We start from the raw sequence: 27,699 nt of genomic DNA on the forward strand, positions 1-27,699 counted from the left end.
CCCCCGCCCCCGCCCAGAGCCCGACCCCCCGCTCGGCACACCTGGAAGGGGATGACCAAGTTGAGATGCTCCCCCACTTTGCGGATGTAAGTCTGGCGGAGATGGCGTGGCAGCCGGATCTTGGGTGGCTCTGAGGGCACAGGCACAGGAACGGGGGCTCAGCGCTAGGCTGGGGACACTCGAGGGAGGGACAGCATCGATGACATTCTCAGGGGAGGCCCCAATGGTGACATGGCAAGAGCAGGCCAGATGACACCAACTTGGTCTTTTTATAGGTGAGCAGAGGGGCCAGAGTCACCCACCTGCAATCTCCCGGATGGTGACCGGCTGGAACAGGGAGGCCGGCTCGCTGCGCCCCGCGATGTTGATCGCGACCACCCGAAAGAGGATTTTTGCTCCCGTGGGCAGGTTCTTGACTGTGAAGCCACAGCGCTCCACGGGCTCTGTGTTGGCAGGGACCCACTCGTCGGCTGCAAAAGAGAAAGGCGGCTGAGGGAGCTTCCTAGAAGCCCCTCCCCTCCGCTGGGCGTCCCGTCCCTGCCTGGGGGTCACGCAATGAATGGCAGCATCTGACGCTGGTTAAGCACTTATGACCAGGTACGAAGGGTGGCACATGTGTTAGTTATTAGCTCATTAATTTCTGCCTCTGCCCTATGTTATTCCCATTTTAGAGATGGAGAAATCAAGGCTCAAAGGAGTAGGGGACTGGGAAGGTGGTTAGAGACAGCTCCTTGGATTTCCTGCCCCTTGAGATTCCATCTTGGGTCCACAGCCATAGGTGGGTGAGCCAATGTGAGTCAGACCAAGAATCCCCAGGGTGAACTCTAACACGAGTGGGCCCTGAAACATCAGGGCGGCACTGACACGGATCTGAGAGAGGCGGGCAAGGGCGGAGAGGGGTGAAGAGCGCTGGAAACACAAAGAGGGAAGAAGTTGACAAGACTCCAACCATCCGTCACTCACATGCATCGCCGGACGCAGTCATCACTGTACCCTGTCAAGGAGGGAGCTGTCTTCGCCCAATTTTAGATGAAGAAACTGAGGCTCAGAGACTTGCCCACGCTCACACAGTTAGAAAGTGTAGGGGCAGGATTGGAGCCCACGGCTGGCTGACTTTAAGGCCTGGGATACGGTGTCGAGATGACTGTGCCTGGTCTTCCCAGTGAGATGACCATGTTGGAGGCATCCCCATAGCTGTGGCACTGGGCTGGTATGGAGTCAGTGCTTAGTACAGGTTTGTTCGGGGGAGAATGCAGAGTTGGATGTGTGGAAAGATGGATGCATGGATGGGGATGGAGGGATGGAGGGGTGGATGCATGGATGGATGGATGGAGATGGATGGATGGATGGAGAGGGATGGATGGAGGGATGGATGCATGGATGGATGGATGGAGATGGATGGATGGATGGAGATAGATGGATGGATGGATGGAGAGGGATGGACGGATGGAGACGGATGGATGGATGCACAGAAAGATGGAGACAGTAAACGGTTAGATGGTCACACAGGGAAAGGGATGGATGGAAAGAAGGAAAGGAAGGAGGAAGGGAGGGAGGAAGGAGGAAATAAGACGGTAGTGAAGAGATACACATATGGATGAAAAACATGTTACAGGATAGACGGTTGGATGATCCAAAAGATTTTCAGATGGATGGAGAGACGCTTAGATGCATAACTGGCTGGGCAAATGGATGGGAGGAAGGAAGGAAGGAAAGAAGGGAGGGAGATATGAAGAGAGGGAGGAAGGGAGGACAGATGGACGGATGGATGGACGGATAGATGGACGGATGGATGGATGAGAGGAAGAAGGAATATAGGTAGTAGTAAGTACAGGGATGACAGACAGACGGATGAAGAGGTATTGCCGTATGGAAGACGGGAACAGGGAAAGGAGAAAGGAGAGAGGGAGGGAGAGAGGGAGGAGAGAGGGAGGGAGAGAGGACGGGCCGGTCACTGGGGTCCTGGCCTGAGCCATCACACGCAGGGCTTCACGCAAGTGCAGTTCGGACGCGGGACAAGGGCTGCCCTCCGCCCTGAGAGCTCTCCCTGCACCCCCCCTACTCGCCGGCCCCTGGACCGGACGCCCGCCAGGGCCCTGCGGGTGCCACCGCGCCCTGCCCCCGGGGCTGCTGGGGTCACTCACAGCCCTCCAGGCAGTACTCCACCAGGTAGCCATCGATGCCGCCTGCCCCGATCCTATCCGGGGGCCTCCACTTGAGGGTGGTGGTGGTGTCCGTCACGTCGTCCACGATCAGGTGCTGGGGCTCGCTCGTGGGCGCTGTGAGCATCCAAGGAATGCGGAAGCGGAGGTCAATGAGGGCTCAGCGGTCACAGGGAGGGGCAGGGACCAGGGCTGGCGTCACCGACCAGGCAAGGGGTCAGTCTGGTGGGTCAGAGATCAGTGAGCCGGGAAAACAAGGTATCAAGGGACAACGAGGCGTCCAGGAGCAGGGATAACTGTTAGTCTGGTAGGTCAGAGGTCAGTGAGGCATTTGGGCAACAGCACAGCCTGGGATCACAGACATTGGTGTCTGATGTGCTGGGTCAGCAGGAGGTTGGCTGGATGGTCAAAGGCCAGGGGCAGGGCCAGAGGTGAGTGACAGGCAGGGCAGGGGTTGGGGGTGGACGGGCGCCTGGTGAGGGTGTAAGGGAGCGTCACCAATGGGCATGAAGGGCTTGGTGTTCATGCTGGGCTGGGAAACCCCGATGGCGTTGACGGCGAAGACCCGCATCTCGTAGAGGACACCCTCAATCATCTTGGTGGACTCGTAGGTCGTCTCCGTAAAGACCTCAAAGTTCAGCTTCATCCAGCGCTGAGAGCCCTTCTTCTTCCGCTCCAGGAGGTACCCTGGATGACCCCCAAGAGGAGAGGAGTGGGTGCCCGTGGGGAGGCTGCGGGGTTGCATGTCAGCGGGAGCAGTGAGAGGCATGTCACAGGGTCACATGACCCAGAGAGGTCCGGGGCCTTGAACCGTGGTGGATACCAGGGTCACAGAGCAGTCAAAAGTCACCAGCCATGGGGTTGGGGGTCGGGAAGGGTCACGGGTCGTGAATCAGGAGTCAGGGGTCACAGAAAACCCCAGGCTGTTGACCAATGTGAGGCTCCCCAGGTTGCTGGAGAGCAAAGGATGACAGGGAAGGAACCAAGGGAATTGGATGCCATGACAGACAGAAAACAGGTGTCAGAAGGAGATCACTGAGGGCGCTGAGAACGCTCACGGGCCGGGGGTCGGTGGGGGCTGAGGGGGTGGAAAAGGTCAGAGGTCATGGGGACTCCGGCACAACGGCCCTCACCAGTGAGTGGCTGCCCCCCGTCGTACTTGGGTGGATCCCAGACGAGGATGGCCCAATCCTCACCAACCGAGGTGACGCGCACAGCCTCTGGGGGATCTGGGACATCTGAGGGAGGCAGGATGGTCAGGGGGTCCCCCAGGGCCTCGGGGAAGCCCCACCCTGCCCCACCCCCTCAGCTCCCTCTGCTCACCCACAACCCGCAAGAAGATGGAGGCCATGTCCTCGCCCACCGGGTTGGTGACCTTGATGGTGTAGCGGCCCTCGTCCGCCCGATCGGCACTCTCGATCACGAAGCTGCTGGAATCCGCCTGAGTCTCGATGTGGACCCTGCCCTCGGTGGCCGTGTACACCTGGATGCGACGAGATGGCCTTGCTCCCCCTCTTCTGGGAAGCAATCTTGGAAACCCTCAGCTGAAAGTGATGGCCCTAACTCCCCCCCAAATTCTCAAGAGTTTCTGGTACCTCCCTTTCTCTCAGCCCTGGTCACCCTGGACTATGATGTTGGGGCACGTGTCTGCCTCCCTTCAAAAGCCAAGCTCCGGGAAGACGGGGGCTGCATGTGACTCGGGGCTGCACCCTCAGTGCTGCGCGTAGAGCCCCGCACAGAGGAAACCCCAGGGGGTGCTCACGGACTGACGGAGTGAATAAAGGTGGGGCCGAGTCTGCCCATTTTACAGAATAGGATGCTCAAGCCCAGAGGACACAAGAGAAACCAAACTGTCTCAGGGCCTGGAACACACAGATTACAGTATTTGTTGGATGGACCAGGGGCTAAGTGGATTGACTGATGGAGAAATGGAGAAATGGATTAATCACCAGATGAGTCAGACGGCTGGGATGGACTAAGTAATCAAGTAGTTAATGAATGGAAGGATGGGTGGATGGTTGAGTTGATGGATGGCTGGGGCGGTTTGCTGACTGATTGATTAATGGACTAATGGATGGAGGGATGGATGGAACACCCACCACGCGGCAGGCCAGTACCATGTGACGGACAAATGTAATCTTCAGTCTTCAAAACAACCCTCTGAAGAAGGATCATCATTCTCATTTTACAAATAATGAAACTGTAGCTCAGAGAGGGGAAGTGACTTGCCTAAAGTTGCCCAGCAGAGCTGAGAGAGAGAAGTCAGGGCACAGGGGAAGCCCCACCATACCTCGTCTTCCTTCAGCCAGGTGGCGACGGGACGGGGCTCCCCCGTGATGGACACATCAAGCCTCAGCTTGTTTCCAGCCACAACCACAATTGAATTATCTGAGGTCTTCCCCGAGCAGTCCAGGTGGATCTTCGGTGGCTCTAGCGGCAGAGAAGAGATATTGGGGAACCTGGCAGTGGGTAGCGGGGTCATCTCGATGCCCACCAAGGCAGGCTGGGTTCCCTAAGAGCTGAGTTCCAACAGCCACAGAAACCCAGAAGCCCAGGCCCCCAGCCCCTCCTCCCTCAGACCCAGGAGTCCTGGCCCCCAGCCACCTCCTCCCTCAGACCCAGGAGCCCGGGCCCCCGGCCCCTCCTCCCTCAGACCCAGGAGTCCGGGCCCCCAGCTTACCACAGCAGCCCCTGGTCCTTACCTTGCTTGGGTACATACTCCACCTTGATTTCTGGAGGACAGAGAAGATGGCAGTTAGCTCCCAATCCAGTGGCCCCTATTGTGCCCCAGAGGCTGAGGGGGAAGGCCTGGCATCACCCAGAGACCTGGGGGCAGGGACCTGGGGGTGTGGGGATGGGTTTGGGCCAGCCCCTGACCGCCCCTCCTCCCACATGGACACATCCAGCCCTCTCTCCCTCCATCTTCTCATCTGACTCCGCCCATGAGGTCAGCAGACACCTGCTGTCACCCCTAATCCTGCAGGAGGGCATCCAGGCCCTGGGGTCCCCCCCGGGCACCCTCACCCAGGAAGTTGAGCTTGGCCGAGAGGGACAGGGCGTAGCCATCGGGCACGAATGTGTAGTCCCCCTCATCCTCAGGGCGGACATCATCGATCACCAGCTTGTGGAATCTAAGAGGTTTGGGTGGGAAAAGGCCGGGGTGGGTTAGGTCACCCTGGGGACCACCGTGGAGAAGCACCCTCTTTTTTTTTATTTACTTATTTAAGTAATCCCTACACCCAATGTGGGGCTCGAACTCACAACCCCGAGATCAAGAGTCACGCCTCTTCCGACTGAGCCAGCCAGGTGACCTGAGAAACACCCTCTTCAATGCAATCTACGTGCCCGTGCCTGCCATCTTTTTTTTTTTTTAATATTTTTTATTTATTTCTAGGAGAGAGACAGACAGACAGACAGCGTGAGCAGGGGAGGGTCAGAGAGAGAGGGAGTCACAGACTCCGAAAGAGGCTCCAGGCTCTGAGCTGGCAGTCAGCACAGAGCCCGACGCGGGGCTCGAACCCACGAACCGCGAGATCATGACCTAAGCGAAAGTCGGACGCTTAACCGACTAAGCCACCCAGGCGCCCCCCGTGCCTGCCATCTTTATCCTGGGTTTTGAAATGCTATCATCTGGGTTCAAATCTCAGTTCTGCCACCTATGAGCTGTGTGACCTTGGGCAAGTTGCCTAAGCGTTCTGTGCCGTCTTCTTCATCTATGAACCAGATGTAATGATAATCGACACCAGGTTGTTTAAAGCATTTAAAAATCTCCCTGGCACATAACTGCCCTGTAAGCACTGGGATTCATTCTCATAATTATTGGCCCCACCGGGAGCGCCTGGGGGGCTCAGTCGGTTAAGCACCCAACTTCGGCTCAGGTCATGATCTCATGGCTCGTGGGTTCGAGCCCCGCGTCAGGCTCTGTGCTGACAGCTTGGAGCCTAGACCCTGCTTCGGATTCTGTGTCTCCCTCTCGCTGCCCCTCTCCCGCTCCCGTTCTTTCTCAAAAATAAACATTAAAAAAAATTTTTTTAATGAATTACTGACACCACCAGCAGACAGGATCCCTGCACGGAGCCCAGAGAAAGCCTACGTTCTGCCAAGAGCTACTGTCAGGAAATGCAGTACGCAACTGTGCTGGGGCACAACTGTGCTGGCGTCACGGTGGCCCTCCGCATCCTCAGACGTTAGCAAGCGCGAACCTCAGGTGTCCCTGTGCCGCCTTTGAACTCCAGCCCTGGTTTCTGTAGTGAGAGGCCTCCCCTGACTTCGTAGTCGCCCGTTTGCAAATATGGCCACAGCTTTCCCCTCCGTGTATGCACGGCCCCTTTAGATGGGGCCTTGCGGCCTGTGGCTTCCTTTGCCTGAGAGAATACGGCAGANGCCACAGGGGCCTTATTTGCTTCTGCGTCTCTGGGGACGCCTGCTTCTGCCACATGAACACGCCAGGACTGCCATAGGGGATGAGACGTCGCAGGGACCAGAGCAGAGGCAGCCAGGTGTCTTGGCTGAGGTCCTGATGGAACCCGGGAAGATCGGCCGAACGGACACTCACCTGACCACAGAGGGGTGAGAAAGGCCACCCTACGCCAGCCAGCCCCCAGCTGACCTGCAGACTCACGGTTAAATATGTCCTTCTGCACTAAGCACGGGGATGGTTGTTATGCAGCTATTGCTAACTGACACACATGCCCCGCCCTGCCCCACCCCAGCCACCCCCGCAGTCCACTCCGCACCTCCCCACGTGGGAGATGGTGATCCTCTTGCTGGGCCGCACCTCGATCCCGTTCTTGTACCACTTGCCTGTCACCTTCTCGTCAGACACCTCGCACTTAAACACGGCCTGTTCCGAGGCCTTCACCGTCAGATCCGCGATGTCCTGCAGGACCTCCAGCTGTTTCTCTGGATGGGGCGAGGGGGACATGGGGCCATCAAAACGCCAGTCAGCCGACAACTATCTGCAAGCACCCACTCTGTGCCCAGCACTGCTCCTAGACCTGGGGATGCAACTGTGAACGACCCGGAAACATCCAGGGGCCTTGGGGAGCCCATGTTCTAGTGGGGAGACGGCCAGCAAATGGGGAAACACACAAATGGACAACAAGAGAGAGTTCTGAGGCCCAGGGGAAGGCAGGTGAGTCCCCCAGGTAGAGGGAACAGCATGGCCCCGTGGAACAGAGCAGGCTTGTTGGTGTGGGAAACGGCAGGTAGGCAGCGCGCAGTGAGCAAGGCAACATGGCAGAAGATGAGATGGGTAGGGAGGGAGGGGCCGGATCACCTTGGGGGCCCCACAAATGCCTCTGTTAACAAGCGAGGCAAGAGCCACTAAGGGATGTTAGGAAGATGGCTGGGACCTAACTTACCTTTTTAAAACATTTTTACTTAAAAAATTTTTAATGTTTATCTATGTTTTGACAGACAGAGAGAGAACAAGCCAGGAAGGAGCAGAGAGAGAGAGAGAATCCCAAACAGGCTCCACACTGTCAGTGCAGAGCCCGATGCGAGGCTCAAACTCACGAACCACAGGATCATGACCTGAGCTGAAACCAAGAATCGGATGACACTTAACTGACTAAGCCACTCAGGTGCCCTGAATTTTTATTTCTTCAATAAAATGTCGCAGGGCGCCTGGGTGGCTCAGTCTGTTGAGCGTCTGACTCCTGATTTTGGCTCAGGTCATGATCTCGTGGTTCATGAGTTCAACCCCCACTGTGAGTGCAGAGCCTGCTTGGGATTCTCTCTCTCCTTCTCTCTCTGCCCCTCCCCCACACGTGCTCGCTCTTGCACGTGCGCTCTCTCTCAAAATAAATAAATAAGCTGGGGCGTCTGGGTGGCTCAGTCGGATGGGTGTCCGGCTTTGGCTCTGGTCATGATCTCACGGTTCGTGAGTTCAAGCCCTGTGTCAGGCTCTGTGCTGACAGTTCAGAGCCTGGAGCCTGCTTCACATTCTGTGTCTGGCTCTCCCCAGCTCTCTCTCTCTATCTCTCTCAAAAATAAACAAACATAAAAAATTTTAAAATAAATAAATAAATAAATAAGCTTAAATATAAATAACTTGGTTTTTAAAAAAATATTTATTATAGACTCCTCACGCTTGCAAAAACAGTGCAAAGAGTACCATTCACCCTTCACCCAGCTTCCCCTAGATTGGGGCGCCTGGGTGGCTTAGTCGGTTAAGCGTCCGACTTTCACTTAGGTCATGATCTCGCGGTTCGTGGGTTCGAGCCCCGCGTCGGGCTCTGTGCTGACTGCCAGCTCAGAGCCTGGAGCCTGTTTCAGTCTGTGACTCCCTCTCTCTCTGACCCTCCCCTGCTCACGCTGTCTCTCTCTCTCCTAGAAATAAATAAAACATTAAAAAAAAAAAAAAATGACAGGGTGTGTTCAGCGCTCACTATGGGACTTACGTGTTACAAGGAGCCCTCCGGCTGGTGTGAGTGTGGGTGGGGAGGAGGGCAGCTGTGGAAACAGCGCACCCAGTACTACTTCAATAGTCCAGGCATGAGGGGTGAAGACCCGGGCCACTGGGGGCAATCGAGGTGGGGAAAAGGGGTCAGATGTCAGATATCCTTTGAGGGTGGAGCTGCCAGGACTCGCTGGTGAATTAAATGCAGGGCAGGAGGCCGAGAGAGGAGTCAGGGACAAATGCAAGATTTGGGGCCTCAACAATTGTTTGTTAAGTTTATTTATTTAAGTAATCTCTATACCCAACATGGGGCTCGAACTCATGACCCCGAGATCACGAATCACGCTCTGGCTCTTCCAACTGAGCCAGCCAGGCGCCCCAGGGCCTGAGCGATTTTGAGCTGTGAGGAGAAGCAGGAGCAGGGCCCCCCCACCCCACCTGGAGGCCCCGTACCTTCCACGATGAGCTCCGCCTCACACTGGCCACCATTGGTCATGACCTGGTAGCGACCCGCATCCTCCAGGGCCACTTCCGAGTAGATGAGAATGTGGCGCTTCCCATCCTTCTTGAAGCGGAATCGAGACGTGAAGGAATCTTCCCGTGTCAATTCCACGCCGTCTTTCATCCTAGGCGGAGGGGACGTGTAGGGAGAAGTGAGGCACCCGCATAGCCCTGGGTCTGGATATCAGAGGGGGAGGAGCCAAGGACGGACAGACAGTCCGGAGCAGAGGTCAGGGGTGGAAGGAAGGGGCCAGGAGGGAGGAGACAGTAAGGGTGGCAGAAGCATCTTGAATAGATGGGTCACAGGTGGAATGGTGGGTCACAGGAAGTCATAGGCCACAGGGAGGTGCTGTAAGCTCCCGGTTGGAGGTCGAGGGACACAAGAAGGTCACTGAGAGATGTCAGAGCAAGGAGGATGACATCACAGAGAGATGTCAAATACTGTGGCCTCTGTAAACGGTCCCTCCCTGCCTGGGAAACCTCCGCTCCCACTTTTCTTCTGCCTACTCATTATTTAGATCTCAGCTCCACTGTCACCTCCTCTAGGAAGGCTTCCCTGACCACCAGAGTCCCTCCTTCCTATTAAAAAAAGTGGTTACAGCATCAGTTTGTGCTCCTTTGAAACACTTATACTTATTCATGTGATGACTTGACTAATGCATGTCTCTGTCTCCTACACATGCACCCCAGAAATTTACCAGATTATAAAGTCTATGAGGGCAGGTGCCACATTGATATATTTTCTCCCCATTATATCTTCAATACATAGAAGAGTGCCATCATATAACAGGTGCTCAATAAATATTTGTTGGGTGGGTAAATGGATGTGGGGATGGAGGAATGAAGAGATGGGTGGGAGAGTGGATGGATGGATGGATGGATGGATGGATGGATGGATGGGTGGGTGGGTGGATGGGTGAGTAGTAGNGATGGATGGGGTGATGGACGGATGATGGATACAGGAATGGATGGACCAAAGGATGGATAATTGGTTGAAAGGATGAATAAATGAATCTGAAATAGCAGCATCAGGAAAAGGACCTGGAAGAAGATAAGATGGGTAGAGGTGAGAAGTTCTAGAAAAAGGTCAGGATTTACAGAGGAAGACTGAGGTCTCCTGGTGACTATTAAAGATCCAGAATCTCCAAGAGGGGTCCTAAAAATCAGAGCGGAGGTGAAGAAGCAGTGGGCACCTGCATGGAGCCTAAGGATCAAGAGTCACTTACCACATGACCTGGGCACCGTCTTCTGATACCTCCACTGACATTTCCACCCGGTCTCCTACAAACACCTGCTGGTCCTCGAGTGGGGTGACAATCAGGACTGGAGGTTCTGTGGGGTACGGGGGAGCAGGAGGTCATGAGTTTCAGGAACCCCCTCCAGAGCCCCACGCCCTAAGCTCGGGCCCGGGTCTCAGCCTTGCCTTTGACAAAGAGCTCAGTGAAACACTTCTCATCTTTGACCGCGACCTCATAAGCAGCATCATCCGCCAATGTGCACTTGTTGATGGTGAGAATTCGCTTCTTACCAACGTTCTCAAACACGTACCTGGTGCAAAAATTTTATGTCAGCCTAGAGCCTGGAGAAGATCCCAGCCCTGGGGTAGATCTGCCCAGGCCAGATCTCAGGGGGCAAGTTCTCAGGGCAACTCACTCCCTCTCAGAGCCAGATTGTGTGGAAGAAGACAACTGATCCGATCTCTAGTATGTATGTATGTATGTATTTTTGAGAGAAAGAAAGAGAGTGAAAGTGAGCAAGGGCAGAGAGAAAGAGAGAATCCCATGAGACGCAGACAGAAAGAGAGAGAAAAGCAGGGCTCACCCAGAGCAAGGCTCATGCTCACCCGAAGCAGGGCTCACATTCACCCAAAGCGGGGCACGAGCTCACCTGAAATGGGCCTGGAGCTCACCCAATGTGGGACTTGAACTCATGAACCATGAGATCATGACCTGAGCCAAAGTCGGATGCTTAACTGACTGAACCATCCAGGTGCCCCAATTTCTAGTATTTAAATAACCACAACGAAATCCTAACTGTGCACCCCCCCATATCCACCCTCGCCTTCCATTTAGCAGTGACACACAGCTACGCGCCTAGAGAACTATATTTCCCAGACTCCTTTGCAGCTGAAATGCATCATTGAGCTTGGGCCAAGGGAATGTGAGTGGATATGATGTGCAAAACTGCTAAGTCATCTCCGTCTTTGAGTTGCTTGCTATGGACTCTCTCCTTCCCCCTTCCTCTCTGCCGGACACAGATGTACCCATGACCCAGCTTCAATCATGCAGACTAGGACAGTGCCACAAGAAATGATGTAGCCAAAATCTGGAACCTGAGTCCCTAGAAAATCTCTGAGAAGAGAGCGAACCCACCAGCTTCAATCAGCTAGAAACACATTCCTCTCTCACTTACAGTGATGTATCCTAGGGCCTCTGTTACAGCAACTTAAACTTACCTTAACCAGCATAACTTTGTATCTTAACCATGGGAATCTTAGAAAACACAGCAGGGATGCCTGGCTGGCTCAGTCGGAGGAACTTGTGACTCTTGATCTTGGTGGGGGATGATGACTTTGAGCCTCATGTTAGGTGTAGAGCTTACTCAAATAAACAATAATAATAATAATAATAAAAACAGCCAAGAAAAAAATAAAAATAGAACCCATCCAAGAAAAAACTGTTGCATAAAAAAAAACATGGCGGCCTCTGTCTTTCCAATCTTGTTAATTATATGTATGTAGATTAACATTCTAGGAAGCAGAAATGGGACCCTGCTTCTTCCCATACACTAATCTTGATCAGCTTCCCATATTCGTATATATTTTAGAATCTCTTTTTCGTGACTGCACAGCACGTTAAGAAGGAATCATATATTTTGGTCGTTTTCCACTTTTTGCTACAAATGCTGTAGTGAACATCCTTGCGACCAACTATGCATAACCATAATTTAGGATAAATACCTTAAATTCCACAATCTGGATTTTTTAAAGCAATCTTGGGGAATCTGGGTGGTTCAGTTGGTTAAGCCTCCGAACCTTGATTCTGGCTCAGGTCATGATCTCATGGTTTGTGAGATTGAGCCCCATGTTGGGCTCTGAGCTGACAACATGGAGCCAGCTTGGGATTCTCTCTCTCTCTCTGCTTGGGATTTTCTCTCTCTCTCTCTCTCTCTCTGCCCCTCCTCTACACTCTCCCTCTCTCTTCCTCCCTCTTTCTCTCCCTCTGAAAATTAATAACCACTTTATTTAAAAATAATCTCTACACCCAATGTGGGGCTTGAACTCACAACCCCAAGATCAAGAGTCACGTGCTCCACCAACTGAACCAGCCAGGCACCCTTAGAATTACGCAATCTGAAAGGTTTTTAATACACTGCCCTTTCAGAGATTTAGCAAGTACCATTCCCACCAGCAGCACCTGTGTACCCATTTCTCTGTGTCAACTCCAGCACTGGGTTTTATCATTTTGTAGAGTCTTGGCCCATTTGCAGAGCAGAAAACCTGTCGCTTATTTGCATTACTTCCTTTATTGTTGTCACTGTCATTTGCAAGGTTGAACGTGTACTCCATGGCATATTGGCCATTTGGGTTTCTTTGCAACCCAATTTCTGTTTTCATTACCTTTGTCAATTTTTTTTTAGAGATTTTTTTTTAAGTAATCTCTATACCCAACGTGGGGCTCAAACTCATTAACTCTGAGATCACGAGTCACGCGGTGGGCCGACCGAGCCAGCCAGGCCCCTCCTTTGTCAATTTTTCTATTGACAAAGTGTTTGTGCTCTTGTGATATGGATAAGGGAGTGCCTGTTCTGGGTTAAGAGTGGCCAACCTTATTTCTGGGTACTCTCCAGGACTCGGATCTCCCTTTGCCCACCCCTGCAAGGGACTGTCCCCCAACACATACTTGCTGCTTGGTTTGATCTCCTGGCCATTCTTGAACCACTTAAGAGGAAGGTCTGGGTCACTGATCTCCACCACCAACTTGATCTTGTTGCCCCTGTCCACTTGGTAGGCGGGGTCTAGCTTCTTCGTGAAGGCTGGAGATGGAGAGATACAGGGGGCATGGAGCTGAGAGGTTCTCACTGCCCTGCTTGTCCCCGAGCTACCAGGTCTCCCTCCCCAGACCACAGGCTCTCCAAGGTCAAGGTCAGGAAACCTCCCATGAACTTGGAGATGCCTGAGAACAGAGCTCTATTACTCCCTAGATTGGGACCTTCAAGAGATAGGTCCAGAGTCCGAACATCCAATACCCATGATGCTGGGGTCCCTACAGTCAGGGGCTATGTCTCGTCAGAGCTGTGCTGACCTGCACTCTTCTTGACCTCAACCTTGGCCTTCTTGAGCCGCTTCAGCATGCCCCGGAGGTCGGTGATGCCATACTGGAAGGCGATCTTCTCGTACTCACTCTTCTTTGCCCCTTTCAGGAGCTCCCAGATCTCAGGTGGGATGCCTAGGTCATCATCGTCTTTCTTCTTTTTCTTCTCCTCCTCGACCACCTCCCTGAGGGTGGGGAGAGAAGGCAAGGCCCCCAGGTGGGGGGAGGAGGTGAGGGGCTCCCTCTACCTTCTCCACCCACTCGCTGTCCCTCTCTCTCTCTCTCCCTGGCCTGGTGCCCCTTATCCTCTCCCACCTGGACCATCGACTTAGCCTCCTCCCTGGCCTCCTGGCCTCCATCTGGCCTCTTCCCCTCCAGCCCGTTCCCCATATGGCCGCAGGAGGGTATTCCTAACTTCCGCATCAGCTGCCATGCTTTTTCGTTCAAAATTCTTCCATGGGTCCCCACTGCCCTCAGGAGGAAGCCCCAGCAGCTCAGTCTGGCAATCACGACCCCACCCACCCTGCCCTCACCACTCCCACAACCATCCAACCATGCTACTTGCCTTTTCCTGAACCCTCTGGGCCCCCTCCTGCCTCCCAGGCTTTGCACAAAATGTTTGTCTGCCCGGATGACCCCTCCCTACTTTCTCTTCCTGATGGACTCCTCTTCAGACTACTGCCAAAGTTTCCCGCCTCTGGGAGGCACTCCTGGTCTTCCCAGGCAATAAGCAGCCCTCACTCTGGGTTCTCACAGGCCCCTGTGGGGCCCTCTCTCTGATCGCACTAAACAGTCTTGGTCTGTGTCCACGTCTGTTGGATCAGACCCATCTTTCCAAACCAATCAGTGACTCAACGTCAGGGACCCAGGCACACTTCTCTCTGTCCCCTGATCTCAGCCCAGGTAGACAGGAGGCCTCAGAAGAAGTATGTTGAGTGAGAAAGTGAGGAGATCTCTGGAAAGAAGGAAGGAAGGGAAGGGAACAAAGAGAGGAGAAATGAGCGGGGAAACTGGCGGGGGGGGGGGGGTGTACCTATGAGTATTTGAGAGCATTGGATGGGAAATTAATAAAGACAGACCAAGGGGTTGATGGATGGCCATGGTGATGGATGTATGGGTCAATGGATGGGTAGACAAGTGGGGGATGGATGGCCCGAAGAAGCTGAATGGGTGGATGGAGGATAGACAGCTGGGGGAGTAGATAGCCTGATGGGTTGGTGGCAAATGGTTGCGTAGGCAGTTGGGTGGATATGTTGAGGGGAGATGGCTGGGTGGGTGGTTGGGTGGGTAAAAACAAACAGACAAATCTATCGGTAAATGGGGTTGTTGGGGATTATGGTTCTGGGGATAGATGACTGAGTAGAAGAATGGATGGGTAGACCAGCAGATATTGAATAACCAAGTGAACGAACAAGCATCAGGTTGAACAATATAAAATGGCCAAGATCCAATCATTTTTACCTGAAGAACAGCAACTTCATAGACATCAGCCAAACAGAGAACTATGTGGGTGGATAGGTGTGTTGCTGAAGAGGTGAAGAGTTGATAAAGGGATGCCTGGCTAGGTAGGTGGGTGGGATAATGGATTCCGCTGGGAAAGAGAGGCAGGTGCAGATGTATACCCAGGTGGGAAGGAAGATGGATGATAGATGGGTGGTGGAAAAGTGGATGGATGGGTGCCTCAATAGGTGGGATATTGGATTATGGAGTGTGTGGGGAAAGGACGAATGGACGGGCTGATGAACGGGTGGCTGAGTGTAACGGCAGATGGGTGGATAGACATGTGGGAAGATGGTGGGTAGATGAATGGCTGTGTGGGTAGATGAATGGGCAGTTGGGCACGTAAGGGGATGGATAGATGAGTCCATGGATACAAAGGTAGCTGGTTGGATGGATGGATGAGATTGGTGAATGGATGGCCGGACAAATGGATGGATGGGGGTTTGGCTAGGTGAGAAGGGAATGTGTACGTGAACTGCAGCCTAAGTGAACAGGAAAATGGACGTGAGAACGACGGAGTAAAGGGTAGGTAGGTAGCTGAGTTTCTGTGGGCAGACTGTTGAGTGGGTAGACTTGTAGGTAGAGGTGTAGGTGAATGGTGGATAGGTGGATGGACAGATGGCTGGGTGGATGGGGACTGCGTAGATGGACGAGGTGGCAGAGGTGAACACAGGGAGTCTGGAGATGGCATGGAGCTTCCCCCACCATCCTTCTCCTCCGTGAGTCCCCATCTCCCCTCTCTGTGCCAGGTGGGGTGAGCTCACCTCTTCTTCAACAGGCTGCTGAAATCCAGCTCACCCCCATCTTCTGACTTCCTTTCGCCCCTGTGGCCATTGAAAGGGTGTGTGAACCCCACTGAGGTCCTGTGCCCTCAGGCCCACCCTGGGCCCCCACTCCTTGCTGTCCCCGATCCTCCCTTCCCCCACAGCTCCCCCCTCCCATGGGAGACACCGCTCTCCCCACCTCTTCCCAGGCTCCAGGATTACTTACGAACGCTTGAAGCTTTCTAGACCCTGCCCAGAGGCATCCTGACGGGGCACTGGGGAGAGGAGATTGGGGAAGAGAAGGTGAGCTGGACGCAAGGCCTGGTCTAAGACCAAGAGCGCTGCTCCAGGCCCGCACAGCCTCCACCCAGGGCCCCTTCCTTGGATCAGTGCACCTTCTTACTTGGGCCTGGACACCTCGTTCCCCAGCTGCCACACACCACCCACTCGGCAGCCTGTACCCCCACATGCCTGGGCCAGCACACTCTTCTCCCAAGGCCCGGGCAACCTCATTTCCTGTGTCCTCCATTTTTAAGCTCCACGCACCCTGGGCTGTAGACCGCAGAGCCCGTATACCCTCAGGGGTCCACACCTATGCCCCCAAATCTGTGTAACCTCCTGCTAAGCTTGTACACCCTCGCCTTCAACCTGGACACCCTCACTTTCCAAGCCCTTTTATGCGACCTCCTCAAGCCTGTGTACTGGGACCCCGGAATCTACTCAACTCCCTGTCTAAGTCTTTGTGTGGGGACTCAAAACCCTGAGCCCTCCCACCCCCAAGCCCACGCCTCCTCGTTGTCCAAGCTTGTAGACTATCTCCCCAGTTTTGAAGGCCCTGACCCCTGCATCTACTTCCTCCTCCCCCGAATCATACCCCCATATCTGTATGCCCTCCTACACCAGGCCGAAACACCCGCCCCAGCCAGAACGCAACCCTTTGATCCCCCCACCCCCTCACCAGCGCACCCTCCACATCGATGTTGAAGGAACAGCTGTCACAGACGTCCTTGGCTTTGACCTCAAGGCGGTAATTCCCGCGGTCCCCCACTACCACCTTCCCAATGTGCAGCTCCAAGGTGTATACCTGGGGGCCGGGGCCAGAGGTGTGGGTGCACGTTACTGCTCCCCAGCCCCCCCGGCCCCGCAAGAGCCCACCTCACTACTCCCTCTCCGGGTCCTCACCCTGGCCCCACAGGAGGGACCCACTGTCCCTTCCCATGCCTAGACAAGCTTGGTCCCTAGGGGACCCGCACCCCTCACCCCTGAGACCTTCCTGGAAACGGACACACTGCGCCCAAGTGTGCTCTGCCCTAACCCAAACAGCCTCTCCTTCTGTCCCGCACAACCTCCATCCCTAGCCCACACGCCTTTGCGTCCCCACGGGGTCCTCACGTTGCTGGCAGAGTCGTGGGACTCCTTGAATGAGAATCGGGCCCCACTCTTGCTGCCCAGCTCCAGCCACTTCCCTTTGAACCACTTGATGGCTGGTTTCCCGGGGAGCTCCTTGCCATTCACCTTGGCCACGATGACTGTGTCTTTTCCTGGATGGGGGATGGGGGGTGGGGTGGGGAGAGGATGGGAAGGCGTGGCCAGACAGAAACCGTGAGATTCTACGGGGAAGACTGTGAGGTTGGGAGCCCCAGCCTCTCCTCCCTCAGACCCTCTCACCATTCTCCACCGACACAGAGTCCGGCTTCTTCAGGAAAATGCCAGTGGGCTCCTCAGCAACGGGAGACTGGTCCTCAGGTGGGGCTTCTGCTCAGGAGACAGGATTAGGGGGTCTGAGGCGGGCTGACGAAGGGGAAGCAGGGCACTTAAGGAGCGGGGGTTAGAGCCTGTGAGGGACTCTCTGCTCAGATGCCAAAGATCACCGGGCAAAGTGGCTCTTCCTGACTTGGGAAGGACCACGTGTCACCCTTCGGGCCTCAGTTTCCCCATCTGTGAACTGAAGGACGGTAGACTGGATTGCTGGGGGCCGGAGGGCCAGGCTGAGGGGCTGGGCTCTAACCTGGGGCCACTGGGGAGCCGCGGAGGAGCAGGAGCAGGGGAGGCGATAGGACCGAAGGGAGAGAGAGGGCAGGGGGTGAGAACGGGCGAGGGGAGCCTGGGGGACGAAGAGCCACATTCTGCTGACCCCATAGGAACATCGTCTCACCTTTGGGGGGCTGTGCAGGCTCCTCCTTAGCGGGCGCTTCCTTCGGGGCTGGTTTGGCATCATCTTTGCCTTTGGGGGCCTTTTTGGCTGCTGTGAGGTGAAAGGTGTTCGCAGTTGAGCAAGAGCTCGGTGCCCTCTTCTTCCAGAACCCAGGAGTCCAGGCCCCTCCTCCCTCAGACCCAGAAGTCCGGCCCTTCCAGGTGTAAATTTATCTCTAGTCCTGCATGATCAGGTTTCCCCTTGCCCCGGGCAGGCCATGTCCCATCCACCCAGGCCACCGGGCCCTGACCTTTCGGGTCCCAGGGGTATAATTAGCTCTTGCCCCGGGGCTGGACACTGGACAGCTGTGCTGACCACAGCATCCTTCGGCCACCCTTGCCTGCTGGCTCCTGGCTAGCTGCAGGGAGGGGCTGGACCCCCGCGCCACAGCCACGCTGGCCTGGTGCCGCGGTCCGGACGCCCCGGGAGGAGGGTCCCTCCCAGGGGCTTGCGTCTCTTTGGTTCACTTCTTCATAGAGAGAAAGGCTCATTTCTATATAAACAAATGCCCCCAGTGCCATTCATAGAAGGGCCCCCAACTGCACAAAGGGCCTCTGGCCCCAGTATGGAGAAGGCCCCCCCAACTCCTTCATGGTGAAGCCCCCATTCCTACAGAAAGGAGGTCCCCTCCTGGTCCTCCCCCCTCGTACAGACCAGAGCTCTCCTCACCACGCACACAGGAACCCCTAATCTCTAAACGTACAAGGACTTCTTTCCCCTGCAGAGGAAGGACTCAGTCCTCACTCAGAGAAGTGGCCCCAGTCCCTGTGGAGAGGACCCCAACCCCAAATGTAGTGAACCCCAGTCACCATGCAGGCTCCCCAGTCCACATGCACGGCCCTCCCATCCCCATGGAGAAAAAGGACTCAAATTCAGAGAATCTCCATCTACACCCAGAGACACCCCCCCCAATCCCCACAGAGAAAGGAACACCTTCACTGCACAGGGAAAGGGACCCCCATCCCACCCAAGGAAGGGACCCCTCCCCACGCAACACAGAGAAGACAGTCCCATTCTCCCAAACCTACAAAGAGAGGAGCCCTTAGTCCCCATTCAGAAAAGGACCGCATCTCCACAAAGGGAGGGCAGTTCTGAAAGCCACCTGGTTTCGCCTCAGGCATGTCGGCGGACTTCTTCTCGCTCCTCCGACCGCAGCTTTGTCCCTCAGGGCCCTAGGGAGGACAGGTGGGCCCCCAGGGGGAGCCCTTTAAGGAGTCCAGAGACTCCCAGGAGCCTCCGGGAGGCACCAGACTCCCCTCCCCACCCTCCCTGGCTGCCCCACATTCCGTCTGCGTGTTCTAAAGGGCGAGAAATAACATTTGGACCAGGAGAGACCGTGGGGTGCCAGGCCCGGGGAGGGCAGGGGCCTGGGGCTCCGACACCTGGGTCCCAGGAAGTGCTGGAGGCGAGGACTCCCAAGTCTGAGGGAGGAGGGCCTGGGGGGCCTGGACTTCTGGTGGCTCAGATTCTTGGGTCTAGAAAAAAATGGAGGAGGATGAAGGCCTGCCCTCCTGAGTCCTAGGAGGCGAGAGAGGAAGGGGCTGGGGTCTAAAATGGGTGAGGGCTCGGAGCCAGAACTCGGCCATGGGTCAAAGGAGGAAGGTCTAGAAAGCCATTCTTAGTATCTGCAAGTCAGGAGTTTTCGGGAAACCGGAGCGGGGAGGGAGGGTCGGGTTTCCCAGCGTAGGCAGGAAGGCTGGGGCGGGGGGGAGGAGGAGGTCTCTGTGCCCGCAGGGAGGGCACTGAGGCCTGGGGATTCTGGAGTCCCGCCCCTGGCCGAGAGCACATCCGAAGGCCTGGGGCCCCGGCCACCTGGGACCTCGGACTGTCCGCTGCCTCTCCTGGGACCGCGCCCGGCCCGTTGCCCGCGACGGTTCCCGAAGCGGGCGCGGCGGGCACCGGACGCGGGGGANCTGGACGCCGGATGGGGGGAGGGGAAGGAGACAAGGAGGAGAGGACTGGGGGAGGCGAGGGTCTTTAAGGGGCAGTAGGTGATATGGGGAGGAAGGCGAGGTGAGTGTGAGAGGGAGACGGTGTGGGGACTGGGGTTAAGGAGGAGGACGGGAGGGGAAGTAACTCTGGGCGAGTTTCGAGGGAAGACAAGTCGCTCCGGGTTTTTCTTCCTGTCCATCTCTCCCCTCCCCCCTTTTCCAAAACCCCCGGCGAGCCGGAAACTGCCCCGCCTCTGGGGAGCTCCAAGCCAACCCGGAGGCGAGGTCTATGTGACGTCACGGGTTGCCAGGCAGACTACCACACCGCTCCGCGGACCCAGCTAGGTGCCAAGAGGGGGCCGCTGTCCGCGGGAGCCTTCAGCCCTGCCCTGCCTGCCGGAGGGCTGTATCCAGCGAGTGGGCAGAGATACCGAGGAGGACATAAATTCAGGAGAGACAGAGGCCTTGATGGAAAGGGACGCAGGGAGAACTCCAATCGTCCAAAAATAGGGAGACCTGGGGCGTCTGGCTGGTTCAGTCGGAAGAATAGGCGGCTCTTGATCTGGGGGTTGTTAGTTCGAGCCCCACGTTAGGGGTAGAGATTACTTACAAAAATAAAACAGAGAGAGGGCGGGAGGGGGGGATGGGCATAGAGGAGGACACTTATGGGGATGAGCACTGAGTGTTATGTGGAAACTAATTTGACAATAAACTATTTGTAAAAAAAAAATAAAAATAAAAATAAATAAAAAATAAAAAAACAGAGAGAGGGAGGGAGAGGGAGAGAAAAATTGAACCGAACCACCAGCGCTTGCATCTCAAGCCCTTTATCGCGGACTTCAAAGCTCAGCCTGGTCCAGCTCTCACTGCCTCTTCTATGGCTTCTCCTCTTATCTTCCACTTCGCCAGCGTCTCTGAAGGTCAGCAGGCCTAGGCGGACACCTTAACAAAGGGTCCTAGGAGGTCTGTCTACCTTGATTTGTTTTATTTTATTTTTTTCCACATTTTGGGGGTGGTAGATGATAGTTTTTGCAAAAGATACCTCATTTGCAAGAGGAGGCCCTGGGGACATTTTGTCCCTAGCACTCGCCTCCCACGCTGCCCCCATTCCAGGAGGGGGCGGCCGTCGTTTTGAGGGCAGGTCCCAGCCTGGGCCCTGCTACCAGCAGCTGTGTGTCCCATAGGGACCTCTTCCCTCTCTGGGTCCTTGAAGCTCCTTCCTTGTCCTCCGCCTCCTCCTGGACGTCAGTGAATGAATGGTTGGTGGGGTACATTTCCAGGAGATGTATCAAAGGCTCAGCGCGACTGCAAGGGACTTTTTCTACCTTCCTCCTTCTCTCCCCTTTCACACAAGGGCCACACTGAGGCCCAGAAGCAGCAAGTCTTCCACCCTAGTTTCCCCAGCCACGAAGCCTCCAAGACCTGGGACTCTGGCGTCCTAGCCCACAGGCTGTGACACCCCCAGGGGGTTCCAATCAGAGCTCCCACAGTGCACCCAAGCTTCACATCTCCTCGGGGGTCACACCAGGGAGCGAAATGCAAATGGTTGGGGGCCAACAGGCAACTGAGAGAAGCCACCAGGGGCGGCAGGGACTGGGGAAGATTGGGGAACATGCGCCATTAGGATGGCTGCCACCTTCCTCCAGCCCCCCTGCACCACAGAGGGGCCCGGTGCTGCCCGTTGCTGCACTGCACAAAGTTTTAAGTGAAGGATCATGCAAAATCCCCCTCACTGCTGCACTGAACTAAAGAAACCACCACCAGAGATCTGACTTACCCCAAAGGGAGCCGGAAGGGTGGGGGTGGGGGGGGTACCAACTTGTGACCTCTGGTTAGAGATGACATGGAGGGGGCTGCCAAGGTCACCCAGAAATCAGTTGAGGGGCCAGAATGATCGCTAGCTTGGCCCCTACAGAGGGCATCCCAGGAAGGGGAGGGGCCCTGTGAGAACTCAGGTCTGTGGGTGGGGTCCCCAAAGGGGCACAGCAGATAGGGGATCCCAGGGAGGCCCTGATGTGACTGGAGGATCTCAGAGGCAGCCTGGGCAAGACAAGGTTCACTGAGGTCCCCCCCAAGCCTGACAAGGATGTTTTTAGACATGACCAAAGGATCCCAGAGCCACCCTCAATGCGATTGGAGAATTCCAGACACAAGAAAGTGACAGCACGGTGGTTCCAGAGAATTAGGAAATTGCAAGATGACAAAGGTCATCATTTAGGGGGACGGATAGGACAAGAGAGTCACAGAGGGGCCCAGGGAGCTGAGACTTGATAAAGGGTTTCTGGAAGTCCCCCAGACCTAAGTAGGAGACCTCAGATCTGACAGGAGGGCCCCAGACAGAAGAAAGGGATTCCAGAGAGACCCTGGACGGGGTACCCAAGCCGCCTCGTGGTGGTCCGTGGGCTCTCCCTCCCCAGATGAGACTGAGGGATCTCAGCCACACAAGAGAGCTCAGAGAGGTCCCAGGTTTGGTTGGAGGATCTCAGACACCACGAGGGGATCCCAGAGAAGCTCTTGGAGATCTGGAAGCACTGTCCTCCCCCTCCCCTCCACACGGACACACAGCACAGTCCTCTATGGGTCACGTAACCCAGACATGAGGATCCTAGGGATCCTGGACATGACAAGGAAATCCCAGAGGGGCCCCAGACACGATGGGGAGGGGGGTGGTCCCAGAGGGGCCCTGGTCAGGGCTTAGGGATTATGGCAGTCCCCCCCTCCCTCCAGTGTGGGGAACCCACGGGTGCTATGACCTAGGGTGTGGGGACGCCAACGCGGCACAGGCGCGAAGCCCCTCGCAGCCCCCACTGGGCTCAGGCCCGGCGGGCGGCCGGCAGCAGCGCACTGTCAAACTGGTAGGTGAGCTTGCGCTTGACCTTGCGGATCTCGCCGGTCTTGGCGTAGTTGCGTAGGGCGCGCGCCAGCTTCTGGTAGGTCATGCGCTTGCGGTTGCCCTTCTGTTGGCCCCAGCGGCGCGCCAGGAGCTCCTTGTGCTTGGAGGAGAATTGGAAGACCCCGGCGCCCGGCTCCACCCACCACACGCAGTGGCGCATGTCTCCGCGCGTCAGGAGCCCCAGCAGGAACTGGTACAGGCGGAGCTTCTTGCGGGCCCCTGCGGGGGTGGGGGGCGGGGGGCGTTGGGGGGNGCCCCAGCAAGCCTGTCTCCAGGCCAAGACAATTGGAGCGAGGGAGGTGTCCCCAGTGTCGCGTCCCCGCCCACCACAGGCAAGCTGCTCTCCTCCCTGAAGCTGTTACCCCGGAACCCCCATCCCCCACTCCTTGCTTTATCTTTCAAGATATCCGGCTACCCTCTGCTTTGCTGGTGGCCAGCACATAGGAATACGTATGTGTCCCGCGTATGGATGAGAGAATCTGTGAAATGGGCCGACAGCGCCCCTCAAAGACTTATATAAACCGGGCGCTGACTAGTGGCGAAGCGATCTGGAGTAGGTTTGAATTCACCTAGCCGTTTCTCAGCCCCTGGGGGACTGGGATCCTGGAAGAGACCAGGGGGTCTGACTCGTGGGCGCCTACCAGCAGCAAGGGCTCCCCAAAAGCTAGAGAGGGGGGTGGTTCAGAGCAGGGCACTGGGTACAGGAACCCCAGGCCTGGCCTCCTGCCACTTTCCAGAAGTAACCTTGAGGTGGTGACTTAACCTCTCTCTGAGCTGGAGCCTCCTCAGCTATAAATGAGCTGTGTGTGTGTGTGTGTGTGTGTGTGTGTGTTACTTTTACAAAACTTTGTGAAGCACTTAGTGCTGTGAGCTCATTTAATCATTATAACACCGGGAAATGGGGCCGCTGCTGCTGCCCATTTTACAGATAGGAAACTGAGACCCAGATAGGGAAAGTAGCTAATGATCCTAACTTCCCAGGAGTTGAGCATAACACAGGCGCCTGCGCAGAAGCAGGGGTTGAATAGCCGGGTGTTGATGTGGTTATTTCTGTTGCTATTGTGTCGATAATAAGCGTGAGGACTTAACTGAGCCAAATGCTGCTCTCAGTCACCTGCATTGTCCCACTTAATCTCCCGACCACCAGCAAGAAACACTGCCATCCCCATTGTAGCTAGGAAGCTGAGGCAGAGAGAGCTAGAGTCATCTGCCCAGGGCCACACAGCAGTCAAGGGTGGACCCGGGAAGTGCCCTCAGCGCGTAGGATGCAGTAAGTGCTTGGGAAGCCATGGTTCCTTCGTCCCCCTCCCCATCTTTGTTTGGGGCCCCCCCCAACCCCACTTACTCCTACATACCTGCCTCAGATCCCCTCCCCTCGGGGCCAGCCATGAGGGCCTCGTCGGACTCGCTGTCTGAAACCTCCAGGGTGGGACTGTCCAGCAGGAGACCCTCTTCCTCCGACAGCACAGGGCTGGGGTATGGGGCGTACGCCGGGGGGGCCACGGTCTGCAAAAGGTCAGGATCACCTGCAGGCCAGGGACCCCCCCCTTCCCTCCCTCCCTCTGCTCTCTTCCCTCACCTTCCTCCTCCTGGGTTTCCACTGTGCCCCTCACCCCCCACTCTCTTGACAGCCTGCACTCTGGCCTCGGTTCAGATCTCCAAGGCATGGCCAAGGATGCCCAGGGCCACCTCCGTGGAAGCGTGCCCATCACCGCTAATGGCATTCTGCACTGCCCCTCGGTCAAAGTCCGTGCCTCTGTTGGCTGGTTTGTGCAATGGAGTAATAAGGGCGAGTAATGACTTCACCTCAGAGGTTTGTCAGAGGGCTTCACACACCGCCTGGCACCTCCTGGACCTCAGTCAAATCATGGGGATGCTAATTGTGTCCCAGCTTCTCACCTGGCTGGTGAATTCCTCTGTGGGGTACGCTGGGAAGCTGGGCCCGGGGGCCTCTAGGCTGGGGGCCGCCGGGTCGAGGCTCCCCACGGGGCTGTAGGTCGAGGGTCCATAACAGAGCTGGACACCCTGGGGGTGGCTGAAGTTGGCCACAGCTGGGTTGAAGGCTTCGTAGGAGGCGGCTGGGACAGCGGGACTCAGGTCCCAGCCCCACAGGGAGTCTGGGGGAGGGTGTGGAGTCAGAAGCCAAGTCTGGCCTCAGCCCCTCCCACTTGAAGCCCCCTGCACAGAGGAGCCATTGTGGGCCATGCAAATCTCAGCCCCCAGAATTTGCATGAGCAAGAGGCTGGGTGAGAGAGGGAAGGGGAGGAGGCCTGGAGACCCGGGGCTAACCTTATCCTGCGGAACTAGGTGACATCCTCCCCCGGGACTCAGCTCCCCCATCTGTGAAATGGGCCCAAGGTCCAGGTCAGGAGGTTGGGTAGGGCAGGGCCACTCACCGGAAGCCCCCTCTGAGTCAGGGTAGCTGGGGTGCTTGCAGCTGTCCAGGTCATAGAAGACGCCATCTGGGTACTGATGGGGTCGAGGGGCGGGGAAGAAGAGGGGTCATCCCAGCCTTTGGGGAGCCCCCAACCCCCATTCCGGGCCAGCAGGAAGATTCTGACAGGGACAGGGGAGAAGAAGGAAGAGGCTGGGAGAAAGAGAAAGAAACACACAAGAGACACAGAGACCAGGCCCCAAAGACAGGGGCAGAGAGAGACACGCAGGGATGCAGGAAGAGGGAACAGACGCCGCGCAGCAGGAACACCCAGAATGATACAAACACAACACACAGAACGAAAGATACAGGCGGAGACGCACAGAAACACAGAGACGCAGGGTCTCGGAGAGGCACACAATAGCCACCACCCTCCAAAGACTGTGGGCTCCCAGGAACCCCAACACCTGGGGCAAGTATGGAAGAATTCCCCCAGGCTTGCCTGTCCCAGGGCCGGAAGTGTTTGTACAGAGGCAAAGAAAGCCTCGATGCTTCTTTTATTCCGCCTCCATATCACTTTGATCCCTCCCAAGAATCACATGTTGCTTTAGCAATGACAGTGAAGACCAAAGCTGGACACGTGCCATCCCAATGTAGCAGCAGTGTTGAGCCTAGGTAGTCCCCCCGGGGACTGACAGTGTTATGTCCACAAAATAGCCTTGATCAGGAACATTCAGAGCAGCTTTTCAAATAGCTCCCAGTGAGAACCAGCCCACTGCCACGGACAGAATGGATGAACAGGTGTGGGGGCGGGGGGGGGTGTCCTCCAGCAGAGTACTATGCAGCAAGGAAGAAGAGCCAGTGCTGGGGCACCTGGCTGACTCAGTCGCTAGAGCCTTAGAGCATGCGACACTTGCTCTAGGGTCGTGAGTTCAAGCCCCGTGTTGGGGGTAGAGCTTACTAAAATGCAACAAAAAACAATGCCTGACATGACATTTATTTTCAAGCCCATGAGTGAGGTTTTCCTTTTTGGACTGGGCTGTGGGTGACGGGTGGGGAGTATAGTCTTCTGTGTGTCGGAAATATTACAGAACACATTTTCGGAAATACAATTTAGCAAAGCCAAGAAGGAGAGAAGGAGTAAATAGGTTTGCTGAATGTGGGACGCCCCCCCCATCCGTCCTCGCGCCAGGAAGTGGCCCAAGAAACTGAGAGCTGGAAAGAGACTTCAGGAAAACTTCCGTGGAACAGATGGGGCAGGGAGGGGCCAGGTGAGGTGGAGGTGCCGGTGGAGATATGGAGGGAGAGTCAGAAAGACAGAGTGACAGGAAGGAGTGGAAGGGGAAACTGAGGCAGGGAGGTCAAGGTGGGCCGCTTGGGTCCCCCACCCTCCCTGGCCCCCAGGGCCCCAACTCACCAGACAGCTGAAGTGTGGCCCGTCGTGCCTGGAGGAGGAGACACACAGGGGCATGTCAGGGGCGCCTTCAGCCACCTGAATCTCCCGAGTGGTTGGGAGCCGATGGGGGGCGGGGGGGAGGGTGCTGCAGCTGTGACCACCACAGCTCTTCTGCTGTGTGTCCTTGTGTGAGACCAGCCCCACCACACTCAAGCGGGGCAGGAAGTGGGGGGTGGGGGGGCAGGCAAATGTCCCCCCTCCCCTGGAATTTGCATAGACAGAGGTTGGTTGGGGGCAGGGAAAGTGAGGGAGAGAAAGTCCCTGGAGAGGCTCTGTGGGTGTCAGTGCCCAGGTGGGGGCGGGGAGGGGGCCTCCGTCAGCGAGTCAGTTAAATGGGTCCATCTTGGACCAGAGGAGAAGCGGAGAGCGGCTGGGCAGAGAAGGGAAGGAGAGGAGAGGTGGGAAGGGAGGAAGGTGTGGAGAGAAACATTCATGGATGCAGGAAGTGGTTATGAGCCCTGGAGAGAGAGAGATGGGGCTGGGGGACAGACAGTGAGACAGTAGGAGAGAAGACAGACAGACAGAAGAAGACAAAGACACAGAGACAGAGACAGAGAGGGAGCAAGAGGCAGAGAATAGAGTCCCAGGAACAAAAATGATGCGGCAACGGGCAGTGAGGCCCGTTGGGGACCGGACAGACCTGGGGAGACCCCCCGGGAGAGGCTGTCGGTGGGAGGGGAGACCAGCAAGTGTCCCAAGGAGATTTTCGAGGTCCCAGAGAGGCAGGGATAGATAGGATGGAGGAAGGAAGTGGAGACGGGAAAGGAAAACAAATCTAGAAGGGGCAAGAGGCAGGTTGCAGCCCCTCCCTCCCACCCACCTGCCCCCTGGAAAGCAGTGCCGGGCAGGGGTCCCAAGTGCAGGGGTCCTCCTCCCCCCACTTACTGTGCAGCCTCCAGGGCGAGCATGCTGGAGCCGGGCTGGTTTGCTGCCTGCTGCAGCCGCCACCCCTATTTATACCTTGGCCCGGCCCCTTGGGGGGGGCAGGGGTGCCGGCCAGGCCCGCACAGAGCACAGCCCTCCTCGAAAATCCCCTTGGGGAGGGTCAGGGGAGGGGGCTGGATTGCACAACCCCTCGGTCACGTGGTACAGAGGGCAGGCCCTGGGGCCATCTGGATTTGGGGATCCCCACAGTTGGGGTGGGAATGGGGGGCCGACCCCTCTGGGGGAGATGGGAGAGGAGCTGGATTTGGGGGGATCCGAAGAAA

General features: G+C 56.2%; 2 protein-coding genes across 4 annotated transcripts in view; both read right to left on the minus strand.

Annotated features, from left to right (window-relative positions):
• Positions 1-19,451, minus strand: part of MYBPC2 (myosin binding protein C2) — a 24,893-nt gene extending 5,442 nt beyond the window's left edge. For both annotated transcript variants that reach the window (XR_013330932.1, XM_077747348.1), the window contains exons 1-22: positions 18,940-19,451; positions 17,799-17,888; positions 17,312-17,398; positions 17,036-17,184; positions 16,610-16,727; positions 15,870-15,918; positions 15,644-15,703; positions 13,371-13,564; positions 12,969-13,101; positions 10,490-10,614; positions 10,293-10,398; positions 9,019-9,191; positions 6,899-7,064; positions 5,187-5,293; positions 4,865-4,894; positions 4,453-4,592; positions 3,486-3,645; positions 3,296-3,400; positions 2,661-2,849; positions 2,145-2,279; positions 303-470; positions 42-130 (exon numbers count right to left, since the gene is read on the minus strand). Coding sequence is in view for 1 of the 2 variants with exons in the window: in XM_077747348.1 (XP_077603474.1) it covers positions 42-130; positions 303-470; positions 2,145-2,279; positions 2,661-2,849; positions 3,296-3,400; positions 3,486-3,645; positions 4,453-4,592; positions 4,865-4,894; positions 5,187-5,293; positions 6,899-7,064; positions 9,019-9,191; positions 10,293-10,398; positions 10,490-10,614; positions 12,969-13,101; positions 13,371-13,564; positions 15,644-15,703; positions 15,870-15,918; positions 16,610-16,727; positions 17,036-17,184; positions 17,312-17,398; positions 17,799-17,888; positions 18,940-18,958 (2,592 nt within the window). In the remaining variant the exon portion in view is untranslated. The remainder of the gene's footprint in view (positions 1-41; positions 131-302; positions 471-2,144; positions 2,280-2,660; positions 2,850-3,295; positions 3,401-3,485; positions 3,646-4,452; positions 4,593-4,864; positions 4,895-5,186; positions 5,294-6,898; positions 7,065-9,018; positions 9,192-10,292; positions 10,399-10,489; positions 10,615-12,968; positions 13,102-13,370; positions 13,565-15,643; positions 15,704-15,869; positions 15,919-16,609; positions 16,728-17,035; positions 17,185-17,311; positions 17,399-17,798; positions 17,889-18,939) is intronic.
• A 1,173-nt stretch (positions 19,452-20,624) lies between these two features.
• SPIB (Spi-B transcription factor) lies at positions 20,625-27,404 on the minus strand. 2 transcript variants are annotated; one of them, XM_077747044.1, is made up of 6 exons: positions 27,377-27,404; positions 26,453-26,480; positions 25,058-25,130; positions 24,561-24,778; positions 24,017-24,167; positions 20,625-22,880 (listed from the first exon to the last, which is right to left on the minus strand). In XM_077747044.1, the coding sequence occupies exons 1-6, from the start codon at positions 27,397-27,399 to the stop codon at positions 22,582-22,584; spliced, it is 792 nt and encodes a 263-aa protein (XP_077603170.1). In that variant the 5' UTR covers positions 27,400-27,404; the 3' UTR covers positions 20,625-22,581. The 2 variants fall into 2 exon arrangements, with proteins under 2 accessions (XP_077603170.1, XP_077603168.1); XM_077747042.1 differs by lacking the exon at positions 27,377-27,404 and having other exon boundaries at positions 26,453-26,506.
• Positions 27,405-27,699: the final 295 nt, after the last annotated feature.

Source organism: Crocuta crocuta, unplaced genomic scaffold (assembly GCF_008692635.1).
Source record: "Crocuta crocuta isolate KB4526 unplaced genomic scaffold, BGI_CrCroc_1.0 scaffold334, whole genome shotgun sequence".
Taxonomy (NCBI): Eukaryota; Metazoa; Chordata; class Mammalia; order Carnivora; family Hyaenidae; genus Crocuta; species Crocuta crocuta.